The sequence below is a fragment of the Mustela nivalis genome, assembly GCF_964662115.1.
Source record: "Mustela nivalis genome assembly, chromosome: 13".
Lineage (NCBI taxonomy): Eukaryota > Metazoa > Chordata > Mammalia > Carnivora > Mustelidae > Mustela > Mustela nivalis.
The window spans coordinates 13,126,160-13,148,570 of record NC_139032.1 but is presented as its reverse complement, the minus strand read 5'-3'; the positions used below and the strand labels follow the sequence as shown (position 1 = coordinate 13,148,570).

Here is a 22,411-nt window from a genome sequence, read left to right as displayed (position 1 = left end):
GCAGCTCCTGAGGTCCTCTCAGCCTTCATCCCCTTGACCTACCTGAAGTTTCTCAAAGAGCTCTAGGTCACCACATTCCCTAGGTAGTGGCAACATTATCATGACCTTTCCTGATTCCAAAGACTTCAATGACTCCAAGATAGGACAGAGTGGCTGACCCTTGAGTTGAGGTGTCCATATTCAACCATTCTTTTTTTTTTTTTAAGAGTTTTTAAAAATGTTTAAATATATTTATTTTGAGTAATTCCTACATCCAACATGGGGCTTAAACTCATGACCCCAAGATCAAGAGTCACGTGCTCTTCTGACTGACCCAGAGTTATACCAACATTTAGAAAGAAATCTTTTTTTTATTTTTTAAGGTTTTATTTATTTACTTGACAGAGAGAGACGGTGAGAGAGAGAACACAAGCACAGGGAGTGGGAGAGGGAAAGCAGACTTCCTGCCGAGCAGGGAGCCTGATGTTTGGCTTGATCCCAGGACTCTGGGATCATGACCTGAGCCAAAGGCAGATCCCTAACAGCTGAGCCACCCAGCACCCCAATCCCTTTTTTGTTTTTAAGAGATTTTTATTTTTTAAGAAGTCTCTACAGCGGGGTGCCTGGGTGGCTCAGTGGGTTAAGCCGCTGCCTTTGGCTCGGGTCATGATCTCAGGGTCCTGGGATCGAGTCCCACATGGGCCTCTCTGCTCAGCAGGGAGCCTGCTTCCCTCTCTCTCTCTCTGCCTGCCTCTCCATCTACTTGTGATTTCTCTCTGTCAAGTAAATAAATAAAATCTTAAAAAAAAAAAGAAGTCTCTACAGCCAACACAGGGCTCGAACGCACACCCTCAAGATCAAGAGTTGCATCCTCCACCAACTGAGTCAGCCAGGTGCCTCTAGAAAGCTACAAATAATATAGTAGGCCTATAAACTAAAAACTACATGGCTTATGGCACAATCAGCTACAGAGAAGACAACAGAACATACAGTTAATTTGTTCATGGAAATCTAGCTTTGGATAGCACTAACACTTGTGAAACTTCCCTACTGCTAATTTGGGCCACTGAGAATAAAACCCATCAGAATTGTTTAAAAGTATCTTCTTTGGGGAGGAAATGCTAAAGAACATGAAAAAAAGACTGAAAGGGGGGCACCCGATGGTTTACTCAGGAAGTTGCCTTCAGCTCAGGTCATGACCTTAGGTTAGGGTCAGGCTTTCCACTCAGCAGGGAGTCTGCTTTCCCTCTCCTGTTGTTCCTCCCCTTGCTTGTATGTGTGTATGTGTGTGTGTGTGTGTGTGTGTGTGCATGTGTGTGCACATACACACATGCACAAGTGCTGGCTCTCTCTCTCTCCCCAGCATTCTCTCCCTCTCTCTGTCTGACAAATAAATAAAATCTTACAAAAAAAGAATAGGGTGGGAAAGGGTGAATCCATTTTATAAAGAAGAAATCAGCATGTAAGATGAAATTCTCCATGGGAGAATGGGAGATTTTTTCCCATCTACCTCTAGTATTTAGTTGGATATAATTTTGGGTATCGGGGAAAGAAATAATAAGGTGATACATATATTGTTGGTAAGATAATTAAGAAACACAACTCACCATTTTTTAGGCTTCGACAATGGTTTATATTTGCTGTACTTTACGCGCCATTCAAGTACTTCTTTACAGCGCTGACAAACTCCGTCATGAAGCTTTGCATTAATTTTCTTAAAACCAAACAGAAAAACAAAGTAAGAATTTCATTGGTGAGCCAGCATTATAAACCCCGTAAAAAAGGTACATGAGAAATTTAAGTATTTTTTATTTATTTTATTTTTACTTAATTTTTTTTTAAAAGATTTTATTTATTTATTTGACAGATAGAGATCACAAGTAGGTAGAGAGGCAGGTAGAGAGAGAGGAGGAAGCAGGCTCCCTGCTGAGCAGAGAGCCCAATGACCCTGAGATCATGACCTGAGCTGAAGGTAGAGGCTTTAACCCACTGAGCCATCCAGGCGCCCCTTAAGTATTTTTTAAATAGTAACCTAAATTTAATCTGCTTAACATTTTTTGATACTGTGTGTAATTTTATGTGCATTTCTCAAGTTGATTCTTTACAAAGGCAAAGATTTTTTTTTTTTTAGATTTTGTTTATTTATATGACAGAGAGAGAGAGAGACAGTGAAAGAGGGATTACAGCAGGGGGAGTGGGAGAGGGAGAGGGAGGCTTGACTGAGCAGGGAGCTCGATGTGGCGCTCTATCCCAGGACTCTGGGATCAAAACCTGAGCCAAAGGAAGATGCCCAAAGACTTTGCCACCCAGGCACCCCCCAAAGGCAAAGATTCTTAACTAGGTGTAGCTCAGAATCATCCAGGAAATGTTTTAACCTCTTGGCAGGAGCATTTTAGAAGCCCCGCCCCCCCACTGATTCTGATGTGTGCAAATGTTAAAACTCAAGTTTGTACTGTCAAGACATGTGCGTTTTACTATATATAGGTTATACCTCAAAAATAATGTAATAATAAAGAAGAAAACCTAATGCATATTTTAAGACTACTGTTTCCAGGGGTGCCTGGGTGGCTCAGTGGGTTAAAGCCTCTGCCTTCAGCTCAGGTCATGATCCCAGGGTCTTGGGATCGAGCCCCACATCTGCTCAGCAGGGAGCTTGCTTCCTCCTCTCTCTCTGCCTGCCTCTCTGCGTACTTGTGATCTCTGTCCGCCAAATAAAATAAATAAAATCTTAAAAAAAAAAAAAGACTGTTTCCAACAATTCAAATCTTACCAATGAGAAATGAGACAATACACTGAGAAATTACAGTCCTAAACTGTCAGTCTATAGAAGAGAGCAGAGACCATGACATCTGAGAAAGGAGTGTCAGGCAGAAGCAGCTGAAAGCACAAAGGCACTTAATTCTTTAATTTAATACTTTCATCTTCTCATGTAAAGAAAAAATGTTTTGGTAAAGTTACCCCACTAATCTGATTTCTTCAAAACAGAAAATAGGGGCAGCTGGGTGGTTCAGTCATTAACTGTCTGCCTTTGGCTCAGGTCATGATCCCAGGGTTCTGGGATTGAGCCCCACATCAGGCTCACTGCTCGGCGGGGAGCCTGCATCTCCCTCTCCCACTACCACTGCTTGTGTTCCCTCTCTCACTGTCTCTCTTTCTGTCAAATAAATAAATAAAATCTGAAAAAACAAACAAAAAAAAAAAACAGAAAATAAATGTGTGCATGGAAATATCTGTGGTAGAAAAAGAGATTTATAGGGGGAAAAACACACCATATTTATTATGATCCTTTCTCAAAATGTGCTGGGAAATTAGGAGAATGAAAAAAATTTAAACGTGTCATGTGTTTTCCCCAGTAGTTTTACATTCTATAACATATTCATGTGATTCAGGACCCAGACTATTTATGTTCACTAAGTACACTGAGAATTCTCTTACTTTGGCTGTGGAAGCCTGGTCTTTGCCTATCGTTGGAATAATGAGTAAAGGAACATTTTAGGTTTTCTTTGTTTCCTTTGTTTCCTTTTTTAATTTCTCAAGAAAAGAAAGAAAAGGATCACAAAAGACACAGATTCTTTGGGAGGTTATCTGATGCTGAGTTAAAAGCACAATGTTTTAAAGATCATTTGAAAAAAAACAAAAACAAAACCCAAAACTTTGGAACAGGGCTTGATATTCTTTAAATTTCTAAACAAAAAGATAAAATAATTTGACAAAGGGGCGTCTGGATGGCTCAGTGGGTTAAAGCCTCTGCCTTCAGCTCAGGTCACAATCCGAGGGTTCTGGGATCGAGCCCGGAATCAGGCTCTCCACTCGGCAGGGAGCCTACTTTCTCTTCTCTCTCTGCCTGCCTCTCTGCCTACTTGTGATCTTTGCCTGTCAAATAAATAAAATCTTAAAAAAAATAACTTGACAAAACATTACTCAAAAAGAAAATATTTCAAGGGTCTTTTCAAAAGCCACAAATTAAGCTGTGAATACATTTGTTTGATTTTAACTCTAGGGTGAAAAACATATTCTGTTACTTAGCAATTATGTATAGGTATTCCTTTTTCCCTGACCTAGATGGAGAGTACCTGGAAAAATAAATGCTACATCACCCTATATTCCTTGCTTACTGCTAACTGTTGCCAGAAAGAAGGAAATCCGTATCCAATACCAAACTCCTCTTCTCATTAAACTTGCTACATAGCTATCCCACATAAGACTTGCTAAGAAATACCCAGAGCTAAAATTCGCATTTCATCATTTGTTCTCACTGCCCTCTCTTGCCTAGAATATCTCACCAAAAAAAATTAACTTATATTTTCCTAACTCTAATAGTAATGGAAACAAGCTAACAACTTGAACTATGATTACAATATGAATGTGATGTGACTTTCTTAATAGAATATTCTTAGAATGCAAAACATTTGGTTACTCTGCTTGTCAACTGGGAAGCATTATTTGGTTTCTTGTTTGTTTCTGTATCCAATTCCTGACCAGTTCATCTTGATTGACAAAGCTGCACATAGCTTGGAAACTGGTTTCTTCGGGGTGGATCGGACAATGGAACAAAACAGGTCTTTGTGGAAACTTGCCTGTGAGTGATGTGTGAAACAGTGTAAATGGAGATGTTGTAGAAAGTTCACATGACTAACAGGCACTACTACAAAACTGAACTTGATTTTCATGTGTCAAGAAATGAATGAGCGTAAGAATGAAAGTGAACGGTACTTTCACTTAAAAAGAGTTGTAAAAAGAAAGAAAACTGTGTACCTTGTCTGACTATATTTTGGCAAACGAGAAAAAGTGAATTCCAGAGATGTGAGCAATGAAAGCTAAATCCTAGTTCTAGGAATTGTTCTGCCTGGAGCAAAGAAGATGACAGTCTTACCTTACTCACACCTATGTTTACAACTAACCCTATTTTAGCAATTAATTTTAGCATATTCCTCCTGCTAGAAATCATAGGTTATTACGGTTAAGATTTAAGCATGTCCAAATATAAAATCAAAACTCAGTTTCATAGATATAAAAGCCTTTAAAGATCATTTTCTAAAAGAAGCTTTTAGAAAGCTTCTAGAAGCTACTTTCCAGACCTTTAAAGGGAAAGAACTTCAGAGAAGATTCCACCAAACTTAGGAATCTTAGCTAAAGAAGAAAACCTTATTTATGAATTGAACACTAAGTCAGAATAAACTTAGGGTATATTAAAAGACACTCTTACTTAACATATATGTAAAGTCTTAGCCATCATTGATTCATACAACGCATTTTATAGTAAATGTTATTTCTGCTATAAACATTCTGTTCACAGACAAGGCATATTTTAAGATGCAATACAGCAAGCTCAAGAAGAAATTAGATGACTTTACCACCCAAGAGGCAAACTACAAATATAGTATCTGTATCAATAGGCTGATACTGAAAAATACTTTATAAAATATAAAGTATCCTTTAACAGAAGGACAATACTCTTATGGGGGGAAGGAATTTGAATACCTCTCAAGAACAACTAATTATTTCTCATCGGGGTATTTTTGTACATCATATTTCTTTCAGAAATGTTAATGGTAAACAATGGCATATTTTACTTCCCTTCATTAATTAAAAAAATTTTTTAACTAAATTAAAATTGAAGAAAATAACAATTCTAACTGCTTTTGAAAATCCATTTCCAAGAACTGGCCTTGTTCTTCCCCCTGCATTATAAGGTTTTGGTGCTAATATAGCTCCAACAGTATTACTCCAGAATAGGATTTTTATAGCCTATTTATATATAAAAGTTCATATATACATATGTGTATATATATATATTTTTTAAGACTTTATTGATTTATTTGACAGAGAGAAACATAGTGAGAGAAGGAACACAGCAGAGGGAGAGAGAGAAGCAGGCTTCCCACCAAACAGGGAGCCCGATGTGGAGCTCAATCCCAGGACCCTGGGATCACAACCTGAGCTGAAGGCAAACACCCAATGACTGAGCCACCCAGGCACCCCTAAAAGTATATATATATTTTTAAATTTTCTATTAGTATCCCCTTATTCTAAATTTGGTTAGAGGATAAAAGATCTTTAGACATGGGAGCAAGAATTTATATGATTAATAACATTAAAAACCCTTCTTTTAGGGGTGCTTGAGTGGCTCAGTGGGTTAAAGCCTCTGCCTTCGGCTCAGGTCATAATCCCAGGGTCCTGGGATCAAGCCCCACATCAGGCTCTCTGCTTGGCCAGGAGCCTGCTTCCCTTCCACTCTCTCTGCTTCTTTCTCTGCCTGTCCTTCTGCCTACTTGTGATCTCTGTCTTGTCAAATTTAAAAAAAAAAAAATTTTTTTTAAAAATATGTCTTTTAGGATGTGATTCTCAAATTATAAACTATTTTGTTTTAAATCCTTTTAATATGGCCAGAACATGGTTGAGCATAAATTATCTTCAAAATCAATACAACTGGGACACCTGGGTGGCTCAGTTGGTTAAGCGTCTGCCTTTGGCTCAGGTCACAATCCATCCCAGGGTCCTGAGATCGAGTCCTATGTCTGGCTCCCTGCTCAGCAAGAAGCCTGCTTCTCCCTATGCCCGCTGCTGCCCCTGCTTGTGCTCCCTCTCTCTCTGTCTCTCTGACAAATAAATAAATAAAATCTTCAAAAAAAGAAAATCAACACAACCAAAAATAGATGAGGGAATCATATTGAAGGGAAAACGAGAAAAGGCAAGGAAAATGATGAAGCACTTAAGGAGTGCAGCTGGGAAGTACACTTGCTAAAGATGGACCCCAAGTGAGATCTAGGCTTTCTAGCCGCCAGTAAAACACAAGCTCCACTCCCCTATCTGCTTCAATGCCCATAACATGCCCAAAATCCAGTTTCTTAGAAGTAGTACAACTATTCTGGTTATGGAAACCCAAAATCTGGTCCTTCCCAAAAAGGACCCCACATAATACAATAAGCCATGTTCTCAATAACACCCTTATTATATAAAGCAGTTCACAGAGCTGTTTTCTACCAGGTAGTCTGGTGTTACATAATGTCAAACACAGTGTGATAAAAGTTATTCTCGGGGGTACAGTATAGGTACAGATGCCTGATATTAATAGGATCCACAGGAATGCACCACATAGAATAAGGTCATCATAAATAGTATTTCTCTTAACCGAGTTCCAAAAACAACCACCTCTACTGTGATAAATTTCAAACATGCAGAAAGAAGTTAAAACAATACTAATGCACAGCCATATACACATTATTGTGAGACAACTGTTAACATTATTTTTATTAAAGATTTTATTTATTGTTAAAAATTTTATTTATTTACTTGAGGAGAGTGAGAGAGAGAGCATGAGATGGGAGAGGGTCAGAGGGAGAAGCAGACTCCCCGCTGAGCAGGGACCCTGATGAGGGACTCGATCCTGCAACTCCAGGATCATGACCAGAGCTGAAGGCAGTCGCCTAACCAACTGAGCCACCGAGGCGCCCCAACCATTAACATTTTTTTTAATGAGTTTTTTTTTAAAGATTTTATTTATTTATTTGACAGACAGAGATCACAAGTAGGCAGAGAGGCAGGCAGAGAGAGAGGAGGAAGCAAGCTCCCTGCTGAGCAGAGAGCCAGATGTGGGGCTCGATCCCAGGACCCTGGGATCATGACCTGAACTGAAGGCAGAGGCTTTAACCCACTGAGCCACCCAGGCGCCCCAACCATTAACATTTTTTAACCTCTGTTTTCTATGTGTGTGTACATTTAAATTAAGTTGCAAACATCAGGACCCTCTACCTCTTTTTTTTTTTTTTTTTTTTTTAAGATTTTATTTATTTATTTGACAGGCAGAGATTACAAGTAGGCTGAGAGGAAGGCAGAGAGAGAGAAGGAGGAAGCAGGCTCCCTGGCGAGCAGAGAGCCCGATGCGGGGCTCGATCCCAGGACCCTGGGATCATGACCTGAGCCGAAGGCAGAGGCTTTAACCCACTGAGCCACCCAGGCACCCCCCTCTACCTCTTAATATATGTATCCTTGAAATACTTTTTCCTAATTAACCACACTGTTAATTTTCTGTTACTGCAGAAAAAAGTGAAAAATAACTGTCTAATGTCATTGAATGTAGCCAGTCTACATTGAAATTTCCTCACCTGCTCCCTTCCCTCTAAATCAGTATTCAAGTACTGATTCTACAAGGATTTCCCTTTTTTTTTTCTATTTAGAGACAGAGAGCAAGGGGGAGGGACAATGGAAGAGATAATCTTAAACAGGCTTCATTTGCAGCACACAGTCCAACGACACAGGGCTAGCTCTCAAGTCCCTGAGATCATGACCTGAGCTGAAATCAAAGAGTCAGACACTTCACTGACTGAGCCAACCAGGCATCCCAGGATTTCCCGCTTTCACCCTCTATTGCATTGATGTTTTTGAAAATAGCAGGCATTCTGGATGTGTCTGATTGTTTATTCATAGTGTAATTTAATTCATTGCTTTAGCTATCATATTTCTGTAATATGGAAGTTAGGTTTAAAGGCTTGGTAAGATCCAGGTTTAACATTTTTTGATAAGAGTAGTTCATATTGCTGCTGCTGTACACTTTATATTACTGTCCCTCAGGAGGCACAAAATGTCCTGTTCTCACCTTATCGGAGATATGAAATTTGGTTTAGTTAAGATGGTGACTCCCCTCACCTCCTCAAATTATAAACATTAGCAATAACCTAGGCAAATCACGTCAATATACTATTCCACAATACATTTCATCTCCTGGTTTAGTACCCATTCAAGATCCTTCACTTGAATCAATTATTTTATCTATTCATTTATTTATTTTATAAGTTAGGTAATCTCTATGCCTAGTGTGGGGTTCAAATTCACAATACTGTTATCAGGGGTCGCATGCTCTACCGACTGAGCCAGCCAGGTGCTCCTGAATCCATCATTGTAAATGCTACTTCTACCATTCTTTGTACATTCATTAAATTTTTTAAAAACGTTACCAGCTGGGGGGCTCCTGGGGCCTCAGTCAGTTGAGTGTCCCACTCTTGATTTCAGCTCAGGTCATGATCTCAGGGTCTTAAGGCTCTGTGCTCAGTGCTGAGTCCACTTGAGATTCTTCCCTATTTCCCTCTCCCCCTTCCCCCACTTGCATTCTCTAAATAAACAAACAAACAAATAAAATCTTAAAAAAAAAAAAAAGTTACTAGCCCGGGGGTGCCTGGCTGGCTTAGTTGGAAAGACATGTGACTTGATTCTAGGGTCCTGAGTTGGAGCCCCACATTGAATGTAGAGATTATAAAAATAAACAAACTTAAAAAATAATTTTAGGGATGCCTGGGTGGCTCAGTTGGTTGGGCCACTGCCTTCAGCTCAGGTCATGATCCCAGCGTCCTGGGATAGAGTCCCACATCGGGCTCCTTGATCAGCAGAGAGCCTGCTTCTCTCTCTGTCTCTGCCTGCCACTCTGTCTGCCTGTGCTCGCTCGCTCTCTCTCTCTCTGACAAATAAATAAACTCTTTAAAAAAAAAATTTTAAAAAATGGTTACCAGCTGAAGTCACTTTTGTGGTACAATGCATATATTATATACACATATAATAAAATTTGCCCATTTTAGACATACAGTTGTATGACTCTGACAACCAAAATACAGAGTATTCTTTTTTTCAAAGATTGTATTTACTTATTTGGCAGAGAGAGAGACACAGCAAGAGAGGGAACACAAGCGGGGATGAGGGTGGGAGAGGGAGAAGCAGGCTTCCCGCTAAGCAGGAAGCCCAATATGAGGGCTTGATCCCAGGACCCTGGGACCATGACCTGAGCCGAAGGCAGATGCTTAACAACTGAGCCACCCAGGTGCCCCCCAAATATAGAATATTTTCATTACTCTGAAAAGTTCCCACATGGCTCTTTGTTGTCAGTCTCTTCTAGCAGTCCCAGGCAATGTTGATTTTTTAATCGGCTCCTATAGTTTTGTCTTTTTCAAAATGTCACATAATTGGAATATGGATAAATTGGAATACGGCTATTTGCAGAGCTCATTTCTTTTCATTGGTGAGTGATACTCCACTGAACAGATGTGCTATAATAATATTTATTCATTCACCATTTGAAGGACATTCTGAGTTGTTTCCAGTTTTGGATAGTAATATTCATATATAAGTTTTGTGTGGACACTTTTTTACTTCTCTCAGGTTAATACCTAAAAATGGTATTGTTGGATTTTGTAATAATTTTTTTTAAAAGATTTTATTTGTTTGTTTATTTATTTATTTGAGAGTGCATGTTCCTGGATAAGCAGGGAGATAGACAGAGGGAGGAAGAGGGAGAGAGAATTTCAAGTAGATGCTGCACTGAGCATGAAGCCCAATACAAGGTTCAATGTCATGACCCTAGGATCACAACCTGAGCTGAAGTCAAGAGTCAGAAGCTTGGGGCACTTGGGTGGCTCAGTGGTTAACCATCTGTCTTGGGCTCGGGTCATAATCCCAGTGTCCTGGGATCAAGCCCAAAGAGGGAGGGCTCCCTGCCCTACGGGAAGCCCATTCTCCCTCTCCCACTCCCCCTGCTTGTGTTCCCTCTCTGTCTCTCTCTCTTTGTTAAAGAAATTTAAAAAAATAATAATAATAAAAAAAAAACTTAAAAAAAAAAAAAGTCAGAAGCTTAACCGAGGTGTCCCTGTGACAATTTTTAGCTTCTTTTTTTTTTTTTTTTTAAGATTTATTTACGTATTTGAGAGAGAACAAGAACATGGGCACAAGCAGGTGGTGGGGCAGAGGGAAAAAACCTCAAGCAGACTCCCTGCTGAGCATGGAGCCAGGTGCAGAGCTCCACTCCACAAACCTGAAACCATGACCTGAGCTCAAACCAAGAATTGGATGCTCAGCCCACCTAACCACCCTCGTGCCCCTGTGTTAAACTTTATAAGAAACTAACACTTCTTCAGGGCACCTGGGTGGCTGAATTGGTTAAGTGTTTGCTTTCAGCTCAGGTCATGATACCATGGTCCTCAGATCAAGCCCCACATCAGGCTCCCTAGTGGGAGTGGGAGCCCGCTTCTTCCTCTCGTTCTGCCACTCCCCGTGCTTGTGCTCTCTCTCTCCCAAATAAATAAATAAAATTAAAAAAAAAAAAAAAAGAAAAAAGGAAAGAAAAGAAACTAATACTTTTGCAAAGTAACTGTACCATTTTGCATTTCCACTAACCATGTATAAAGATCCAGTTTTTCCACATCATTTCTAGTGCTTGAAACTGTATATATTTATTTTAGCCATTAGAATAAGTGTACAGTGTTATCTCATTATGGTTTTAATTTATATCTCCTTTTTAAAAAAATTTTTTTAATTTATTTATTTGTCAGAAAGAGAGAGAGTGCACAAGCTGGGGGAAGGGGTAGAGGGAAAGGGAGAAGCAGGCTCCATGCTGAGCAGGGAGCCCGACATGGGACTCCATCCCAGGACCCTGGGACCATGACCCAAGCCAAAGGCAAGTGAGCCACCCAGGCACACCTGTATCTCCTTAATAATTAGTAATGTTGAATATCTTTTTATGTATTTACTTGCCATCATGTATTTTCCCAAGCGTTCAAATCTTTTGCCCATTGTTTTCAACTGAGTTGTTCATTTTTTAATTATTGAGATATGAGGGTTCTGTCTATATTCTATATTCTCCCAATCTGAGCTTTTATTTTCATTATCTTAACAGTATTTTTAATTCTTTTTTTTTTTAAGATTTTATTTATTTATTTGACAGAGAGAGATCACAGTAGGAGAGAGGAAGGGAAGAGATCACAGAGAGAGAGGAAGGGAAGCAGGCCCCCTGCTGAGCAGAGAGCCCGATGTGGGACTCGATCCCGGACCCTGAGATCATGACCTGAGCCGAAGGCAGCGGCTTAACCCACTGAGCCACCCAGGCGCCCCTTAACAGTATTTTTATAAGAGTTTTTTAATTTCAATTTTTCTTTTCTAGAAAGAAGCACAGAGCTTACTTACTCACCTTTTTTCTTTTATAGACCTTGCATTTTATGTCAAATCTAAGAAGTCTGAAGACTCATGAAGACTTTTACCTATATATTTGGCTAGAAGTTCAGTAATTTTAGGTTTTACATTAAATCTATGATCCATTTTGAATTAATTTTTGTACATGGTCCAAAACACGAGTTGGAGGTTCATTTTAAATTACACATGGATGTCCACATTCTACCACCACCGCACTGCATTTGTATCCTTGTCGAAAATCAAGTATGTGTGCATCCATTTCGGGACTCAATACTCCATCACATTCATCTGTGTCTGCTCTTTCACCTGCACCCTGTCCTGATTAGTGTTGCCTTAGGGTCTTGAAATCCGTACTGTGCATCCTCCAACTCTGTTCTTTTTCAAAATCGTTCTGACTATCTCAGCTCCTTTGGTTTTCCATAAATATTTTGGAATCAGTTTGTTGATCTCAACAAAAAAGCTATAACTGTGATTAGGATTACACCAAAACTATGAATTACACTGGGGAGAACTGACATTTCAACAACACTGAATCTTCCAAACAATGAACACTGCATTCCTGAGATAAGCCCCACTTGTCTGTTATGTGTCTTTATTTACTGGTGAATACAATATTGAATACAATACAAAGGCTAATATTTTCTTGAAAATCTTGCGTCTAAATTCAATGAGAGATTTTGGTACATAGGTGCTTCAGGTTTTCTCTTATAACACCTTCTTCTGGCATTGGTGTCTGTCTCAGTTGCTAGAGAATTCATGTGCAAGGGTTAAAAAGACTTAAAATAGGAAAAAAGACTACATATTTTAGAAGAATAGAATACTTAAAATTTTGTACAATAAGCTCAAAACCTATTTTTAAATGTTTAAAAAAGTACATTTACAGGGGCGCCTGCGTGGCTCAGTGGGTTAAGCATCTGCCTTCGGCTCAGCTCATGATCTCAGGGGATCCCAGGATCGAGTCCCACGTTGGGCTCTGTGCTCAGCGGGGAGCCTGCTTCCCCTTCTCTCTCAGCCTGCTGCTCTGCCTACTTGTGATCTCTCTCTCTCTGTCAAATAAATAAATAAAACCTTAAAAAAAAAGTACATTTACATGTTTAAAAGTGTTTTTTGTCTCAAACCTAGGAAAGAAAATTACTATAACTACATGGAACTCAAATTTCTTATAGCTATAACTAGACTTTGATTTGGTCATATTTACAGAACGCTTTTAGGACTCAACTTTTCAGGAAGATAAATATGAAATGGGATAGGAGAGAAGACAGAGTTCAAACTTAACGTAGAAATCCCTTTTGTATTCTGTCCCGCAGTCTGTAAACTTTGTTCATTTTCTTACTGTTTAGATTTGCAACTACAGTGGTCCTTTCCCTTTAATAGTTTTTCCTACTGTGTGTTAATAATGGTACACTAGATTACACAGTTTTCTTATGTTAAGAATTACTTTTGTAGATGAAAAATAACTTTACTAATCAATTTTATAGATTTAAAACAATATGAGCAATTATATATAAATATTCATATTAGGGAAATGTTATTATAATACAGATAAAGAAAGACAAATCTCATCACTCGGACTCTCTAATTTCCAGCATTTTAAGTCTACTTACAAAGCTTTCCATTTTTTTCCCCATATTATTGTTTTGTAACCTGTCATTTTTTTCATATTAATATATATTTTGAAAGCTTGTTTTTATTGGCTGCATTATATTCTCTCAGAATATTGTCATTTACTTAACCTACTTCCTATTATTTGATAATTTGGTTGTCTCCAATTCCAGGCCAAACATATATAGATATAGATATATAAAGGGACGCCTGGGTGGCTCAGTTGGTTAAATAGATATATAAATATTTTTTATAGATATATAAATATTTTTAAAGTAACCTTTACGCCAATGTGGGGCTTGAACTCATGACCCCAAGATTGAGAGTTGCATGCGCTACCAACTGAGTCAGGCAGGCACCCCTGAATATACTGTTTTTTCATATATAATATTTATAAACATCAGGAAATATCTTATAAACGAGCAAATTCTCATCACACTATATTTACACATAACAAGTTCTGATCCCATTTCAAAAAGAGTATAAGAAAACAGGAATTTTAAAAACTCACAGTAAAGAAGAATTGTTCCTTTTTTTCTTTTAACACATATATATTTTTTATTTTAAGTAGGCTTCACACCCGACATGGGGCTTGAATTCACTACCCCAAGATCAAGAGTCATACATTCCATCAACTGAGCCAACCCCTAATTGTCCCTTTTTTGAGTCAAGTATATAATTACTTGGATATTGAAGCAAAAGTTCTTAATATTGCCCATAAAAATTTGCTTTGCTGGGATGCCTGGGTGGCTCAGTTGGTTGGACTACTGCCTTCGGCTTGGGTCATGGTCCCGGAGTCCAGGGACCATGGGATCCAGTCCCAGGGATCGAGTCCCGAATCGGGTTCCCAGCTCTATGGGGAGTCTTCTTCTCTCTCTGACCTTCTCCTCGGTAATGCTCTCTCTCACGGTCTTCTCTCTCAAATAAATAAATAAAATCTTAAAAAAAAAAATTTGCTTTGCTTTTTTATCCAGATAGTTAGATTTTTTTTTTTTAATTTGACAGACAGAGATCACAAGCAGGCAGAGAGAGAGGAGGAAGCAGGCTCAAAAGCAGAGCAGAGAGCCCGATGCAGGGCTCCACCCCAGGACCCTGGGATCATGACCTGAGGCCAAAGCAAAGGCTTCAACCCACTAAGCCACCCAGGTGCCCCCGGATGGTTGGTTTTTAAAAGGATATAAAACACTACTATTTTCCTTTTCAAAAAGGGAATTAAAAAATACACTTGTCGGGGACACCTGGGTGGCTCGTTGGTTAAGCTGCTGCCTTCGGCTCAGGTCATGATCCCAGGTTCCTGGGATCAAGTCCTGCATCAAGTCCTGCATCAAGTCCTGCATCAAGTCCGCATCCGGCTCCTTGCTCGGCAGGGAGCCTGCTTCTTTCTCCACCTTTGCCTGCCACGCTGCCTGCTTATGTGTGCGCGCTCTCTCTCTCTGATAAATAAATAAATAAATAAATAAAACATATATATATATATATATATATATATATATATATATATATATATATATACTTGTCGGGCCCCCTGGGGGGCTCAATCAGTTAAGCCGCTGCTTTCAGTTTAGATCACAATCCTGGGGTCCTGGGATGGAGCCCTGCATCCGGCTCCCTGCTCAGTGGGGAGTCTGTTTCTCCCTCTCCCTCTGCAGCTCTCCCTGGTTGTGCTATCTCTCATTCTCTCTCCTGCTCTCTGTCCCATTCTCTATCAAATAAAGAAATAAAATCTTTTAAAAAAACTACTCTTGCTATATTCAACTTAATATCACATTTAGACCACCACTAATATGTCATCTAGGATATCAATACTGAATTCTATTGGCCTCAAACTTTCAAATCTATATACTATTTTTTAGTGTGATAAAGCAGTAATAAGTTTACATTATTCTCAGAAATACCTTATTTGAATTAAGTCATTGAGTCTTACTATTTTCAGGTATTTTATTATTTCACAAAATGAGCTAATCATATAAGTAAACGGGAAATACTTTTGAAGTTCATTCTCATAGTAAAATTGGTTTTACTGTCATTTAAGGAAAAATATAGAACAAAAGTTATTTAATGCAACTAGAGGGTATTATGCTAAGCGAAATAAGTCAATCAGAGGGGGCGCCTTGGTGGCTCAGTTGTTGAGGGTCCGCCTTCGGCTCAGGTCATGATCCCAGGGTTCAGGAATCGAGCCCCACATCTGGCTCCCTACTCTGCAGAAGACCTGCTTCTCCCTGTCTCCCCCCGCCCCACCTTCTGTTCCCTGTCTCACTGTCTCTCTGTCAATTAAATAAATAAATAAAATCTTAAAAAAATATATAAGCCAATCAGAGGAAGACAATTATCATATGATCTCACTGATATGAGGAATGTGTGAAACAAGTCAGAGGATCATAGCAGAAGGGAGGGGAAAATCAAACAAGACAAAACCATAGAGGGAGACAAACCACAAGAGACTCGTAATCTCAGGAAAAAACTGAGGGCTGGGGCACCTGGGTGGCTCAGTGTGTTAAGCCTCTGCCTTCGGTTCAGGTCATGATCTCAGGGTCATTGGGCTCTCTGCTCAGCAGGGAGCCTGCTTCCTCCTCTCTCTCTACCTGCCTCTCTGCCTACTTGTGATCTGTTTCTGCCAAAGAAATAAATAAAATCTAAACAAACAAACAAACAAACAAAAACAGTTCCTAAGAATTTAAAAACTGAGGGCTGATGAAGTGGAGGGGGGTGGGAGAAAGGCGGTGGTGTGCTGATGGACATTGGGGGGAGGGTATGTGTTATGGTTAGTGCTGTAAATTGTGTAAGACTGATGAATCACACACCTGCACCCCTGAAACAAATAACCTATTACATGTTAAAAAAAAATAAAAGTCACTTAGGCTTGCTTCTTTTAGGAAACCATTTGTTCAATATAGCTAAAAACAGATTAGCTGCCAACATATACAATTATTCACAAAAAATTCAGAACAAGTCTCTTCTAAGTAAAATAGTACCCTAGGGTTCTAAAATACTTGATATGTATACATATATATACATATATCAAATACATAAATATTTGAGTTACCAATACTTGATTTTTTACTATATAAAATGCTAATTAAAAGATACCCAAAACATAGAGGCACCTGGCTGGCTTAGTCAGAAGAGTGAGCAACTCTTGATCTTAGGATCACGAGTTTGATCCTCACATTGGGTACAGAGATAACTAAAAAAAGTAAATTAAAACAAACAAACAAACACACTAAAAAATACCTCAAAACCAAAACAACAAAAAGAAAAGAAAAGAAAAAAAAAAAAAACAGAGGCACCTGGGCGGCTCAGTAGGTTGAGTTTCTGACTCTTGATTTTGACTCAGGTCCTGATCTCTGGGTGGGGCTCCCCGCTGGGCCTGGAGTCCACTTGGGATTCTCTCCCTCCCAGTCCCTCCCTCCTCTCGTTCACACATTCTGTCTCTCTCAAAAAACCAAACCAAAACAAAAAGATACCTAAAGCATAATGTGGGGTATATTTCTACATTAAGCTAAAATAATTCATTTTCTTCCCCAAAGTCTACTCCATCTTCCTCCCATTCACTCTGTATTAATCGTAAATCCTTAAAGAATCAATACCAAACTGAAAGAAGTGAAAATATACATGAGAAATACTCAAACTGGTCCTCTTACTCAATAAATTTAAAATATAAGGTTTTTATAGTCAAGAAATCATATTTGAGTCCCTCTCCCATTTTTTTTTTTTTTTTTTTTGGACTTCTGGGATCTTTAACAAGTGACATCTGCAAAAATAAACAATTCCATTCTCATCCAAACACTGAATATAAAATGAGTCCAGATCGTCCCAAACAGAGGACCATTCTCTCAATAAGTGGGTAGAGCTATTGTCCATTGGAATTATACAGAGAGGGCCTGTGTACAAACTACCCAAACTATCTACTGATTTATTTCAGCAGCCAAGCAAACTACCCAGATTTTCACTGACAAACTGAATACAAACAGACCCTTAAGTGGAGTCACACCTGCCTACAGGCAGAAACATGCTGCTGCAATATTTTCTGGGAGTAGAGAACCTATTTAAAAAAGCATTTTTTCCAAAAGTATATTACTCATTTACTCTATAAAAATTTAAAAAGTTAGTGCTGTGCACTTTAACAAGCAAATATTTCTAAAGGATACTAACAACCAAAACTGCATTGTTAAGCTATCAATCATAACCTTGGTTTGTTTGTTGTTTAAGATTTTACTTATTTATTTGATAGAGATCAAGCAGGAGAGGGGGACAGAGGGAGAGGGAGAAGAAGACTCCCTGCTAAGCAGAGAACCCCATGCAGGACTCAATCCTGGGATCATGACCTGTGCTGAAGACAGATGTTTAAACCACTGAGGCACACAGGCGCCCCTCAATCACAGCTTCCAAAACGGGTAGTCGGTTGCAACAAAGAGAACTCTGGAATGAAGATTTTTAATTCTGTCCATTTCACTCTAAAAGGCACAATTTGGGGGGACATGTTATGAGTGTTAACATAATATTTTTATGGAAGGACCCACAACACAATGCTAAAAACAAAAGATAATCAGAAGCTTAGAAGGAATAATCTCCAGACGACGAGAGATTTTGCCTTCTAATTAAAACATGGGCACTTAATCTTTTAAGATAATGTTATGTCAATTATCTTTCAGCCATCTTCATTATTAAGTATGGGACAATTTAGTAAATAAGTAACCCAAGAATAGCTTTATTATCAGAGCAGTTCTATGAGGAGTTTAAGTCTTCTCTTCCTCAAAATTTGCTATAGATGATCAAAATGTCAATGGTTTTAATCTAAAGATAGTTTTTGTCGGGGCCTGGGTGGCTCAGTCAGTTAAGTGGCTGCCTTTGGCTCAGGTCATGATCCCAGGGTCCTGGGATCAAGTCCCACCCACATTGTGTTCCCTGCTCATTGGAGAGCCTGCTTCCCTCTCTGCTTGCTGCTCTGCCTACTTGTGCTCTCTCTCTCTCTCTGTCAAATAAATAAATAAAATCTTAAAAAAAAAAAAAACTCATTTAAAAATAGTTTTTGTCTTTCCTGAAAAAAGACCTTACAAAGTAGAATTGTATCTCCAACTTCATTTGTTCCTTCTGAAGATCCTTTGCTGAGGCTTCTTCCCCTTAACAATATCCATTTCCCAATATTTATTTAGTCATCCATTCATGCATATACTCACTCACTCATTCTGCCTCTGTGTCTTCAACCAGAGTGCCTGCTCAGTGCTTCTTTTCACATTATGTATTTACTCTTGGTCAACTGAACCTGTAACCACAGCCTCAACAAGGCTCAACGAAGATTAAAACCAAAACTATGTTCTCAGTCCTACTGTCTCTCTGGTGGTCCTGATATTTCAGATGCTCGAGCAACATTCACTTTCCTCCTCATGCAAATCCTTGAAATATCTCAAATTCATGGACTATATAGCAATCACTATCTTAGCAATAAAACCTGTTTCTCCGGGACGCCTGGGTGGCTCAGTTGGTTAAGCAGCTGCCTTCGGCTCAGGTCATGATCCCAGCGTCCTGGGATTGAGTCCCACATCGGGCTCCTTGCTCCGCAGGGAGCCTGCTTCTCCCTCTGACTCTGCCTTCCACTCTGTCTGCCTGTGCTCACTTTCGCTCACGCTCTCTCTCTGACAAATAAATAAAATCTTAAAAAAAAAAAAAAAAAAAAAAAAACTTTAAAACCTGTTTCTCCTTTGTTCCAAACTTCATCTTTAGAAAGTCTCTGGTAGGCACAGTTACAAAAATCTCAGGTCACTTTTGACTTCTCGCTCTTTTAGAAAATGCCAATAATGACAAAATCAATTTCTCCACAATGTCCCCAACTATGTCTTCTACTTTATATCCCCCGACTTCCTTATTCCTTATATCAGGGCCTTATTTCTGGTCTGCATTACTGAAGTAGCATCCCAAATGAAGACGGACTGGGGAGTGAGAAAGATAGAGAACGGGAGACCAAACCGTCAACATTTAGGTTTTTTTGTTTTTTAAAGATTTTATTTCTTTATTTAACAGACAGAGATCACAAGTAGGCAGAGAGGCAGGCAGAAAGAGAGAGAGAGAGTGAAGCAGGCTCCATGCTAAGCAGAGAGCCCGATGTGCGGCTTGATCCCAGGACCCTGGGATCATGACCTGAGCTGAAGGCAGAGGCTTTAACCCAACTGAGCCACCCAGGTGCCCCAACACTTATGTTGTAATGGACATCTCCCCATGACTCTCCTCTAGTCAGAAACCTACACTCTTTAAGGCACTCTTAAGATTGATATTCAGAACTGTCTGCAATTTGATCCCAACTTTTCTTTCTGGTCCTATCTCTGATTTTTCCTCCCTGTGCATCTAAGCACTCCTGAATAACCCAATCTGGTAGCACAGAAACTGCACTGTGCCTCCTCCCGTCTTTGCTCTGCCTGCACTGTATCTCCTTTTGCTCAGTGTTTGCGTGCTCTAGTTTAATTCTTTATTCACATTCCAGCTTTGCTTTCCATGCAATCACCCCAGATCCACTTGTAGTATTTCCCACTTCATTCAATTCAGAAGGTGTACCCAGCACTTAAAATGGCCAGGCCATATCAGATATTAGAAATGCAGGATCAAAAAAGAGTGAGGTAAGGTTCTTGCCTTTGTGAAAGGAAGGAGGCAAATGAAAAGACAGTTTGACACTGGGGAGATTGCCTTGGGGTCACCCTTCACCTAACGAAGCCCAGGACACCGGGAAGACCTTGTCTAAGCATTAGAAAGCATATGGCCCTTCTGGGATACTACAAACTGCAGTATCGCAGAACGGATACTACCAACTACAACAGCTGAACAATAGGGTGTGATGAGATGGAGAGGAATGAGCTAAACTAGAAGAGAAATTGCCTGCTAAGCTAAAGAATTCTGACTCTTAAATAGGGAAGGGACCAGAATGGATAGGATCCTAAGGTGTAGTTAAAGACCCGACCAGAGGGAGTATGGAGATCAGTATGGACATTGCTACAGTCACCTAGAATTATATGCTAAAACACTAAATTTGGCTGTGGTAGTGGGAATAGAGAGATAGGGACAGGCATGGGAGACAATAAAGGCACAGAAATGATCTGGATTCAGTAAAGAGAACAGATGACTATGACAGAGTTGGAGGAAAGCCATGACTCCAGGAAGAGTGACTTTTAAGTCAATTCCCAAACTCCAGGGTACATAAGACCCAACTGGAAAATCATATTTCCAGGGTGCCTAGTTTGCTCAGTCAAAGAGGATATGACTCTAGATCTCAAGGTTGTGAGTTCGAGCCCCACACTGGGTGTAGAGATTACTAAAAATAAACAGACTTCAATAAATAAATAATTTATTTAAATTAAAATAAAATCAGATTTCCAAGCACCATTCCCTGAGATTGTGATTTTGTAACTCAGGAGCTTCTGTTGCACGGATTATGCTTTGAGAACATCTGGCTGAAGGATGGGAGAATGCTCTGGAGCAAGGAGATCAGATAGGGTGGGCTTCTGGAAAAACAACCCCTCCTACCTTCCCAAAGTAGACCTAAATGTAGAGAGAATGATTCTTGGAAAGCTAGTCAAATAGACTAGAGTATCAAATATGGAGGAAGGCAATTACCAGAATAATCTCAGTTATGGTTTGAGGACAATGTACATTGGAATCGCCTGTGAGATTTTTTTTTTAAGATTTTATTTATTTATTTGACAGGCAGAGATCACAAGTAGGCAGAGAGGCAGGCAGAGAGAGAGAGAGAGAGAGAGAGAGGAGGAAGCAGGCTTCCTGCTAAGCAGAGAGCCCAATGCGGGGCTCGATCCCAGGACCCTGGGATCATGAACTGAGCTGAAGGCAGAGGCTTTAACCCAGTGAGCCACCCAGGCGCCCTGCCTGTGAGATTTGTTAAGAATGATGATTCCTGCGGGTGCCTGGGTGGCTCAGTGGTTAAAGCCTCTGCCTTCGGCTCGGGTCATGATCCCAGGGTCCTGGGATCGAGCCCCGAGTTGGGCTCTCAGCAGGGAGCCTGCTTCTCTTCCTCTCTCTGCCTGCCTCTCTGTCTACTCTATCTGTCAAATAAATAAATAACATCTTTTAAAAAAAGAATCATGGGACGCCTGGGTGGCTCAGTTGGTTAAGCAGCTGCCTTCGGCTCAGGACATGATCCCAGCGTCCTGGGATCGAGTCCCACATTGGGCTCCTTGCTCAGCAGGGAGCCTGCTTCTCCCTCTGCCTCTGCCTGCCATTCTGTCTGCCTGTGCTCGCTCTCTCCCCCTCTCTCTCTCTGATAAAATAAAGAAAGAAAGAAAGAAAGAAAGAAAGAAAGAAAGAAAGAAAGAAAGAAAGAAAGAAAGAAAGAGAATGAATGAATCATGATTCCTGGACTCAACCCAACAACTAATGATTGCGAATTTCTGACTATTGGGATCCTGCATTTTACACAAGCTTTCCAGATGACCTTTAAGCATGCCAAAGTTTAACAACCACTGTCCCACTGTCGTAGGCAGCTGAAACAGACATTTCTAGAAAGAAGAGTATATTCCCTACCTCACCTCTACTACTGAAAGCACTACCACAAGGGAGGTGAGACACTTTTCCTTAGAAAGAAAGTTATGATTACTACAGCTGAAACGCCATTAGTGTTGGTAAGAAGTTATGATGATGATGATAATAAATGACATTTATATAGGGTCTTCTGCTTAAAATTCAGTATTACAGTTAAGTATATCACTTCCTCACAATTACCTTGGGAGATAAAAAGTACTATTCCTACTTTATAGATGAAGAAACAAATCCAGACAGGTTTAAAAATCTACCTACAATTACACAGAATAAACCAGGACTCAAGACCAAACCCTCTGACTCCAAATACCGTATTCTGACCTAGAATTTCACATTGTCTCTCTTT

General features: G+C 39.7%; 1 protein-coding gene across 3 annotated transcripts in view; it reads right to left on the bottom strand.

Moving 5' to 3' along the window:
* The window catches only part of LOC309846934 (uncharacterized protein C9orf85), a 110,322-nt gene that overhangs the window by 66,409 nt on the left and 21,502 nt on the right, over positions 1 to 22,411 (bottom strand). For all 3 annotated transcript variants that reach the window (XR_014302196.1, XM_082696604.1, XM_082696603.1), the window contains exon 2: positions 1,587 to 1,693. Coding sequence is in view for 2 of the 3 variants with exons in the window: in XM_082696604.1 (XP_082552730.1) it covers positions 1,587 to 1,693 (107 nt within the window). In the remaining variant the exon portion in view is untranslated. The remainder of the gene's footprint in view (positions 1 to 1,586; positions 1,694 to 22,411) is intronic.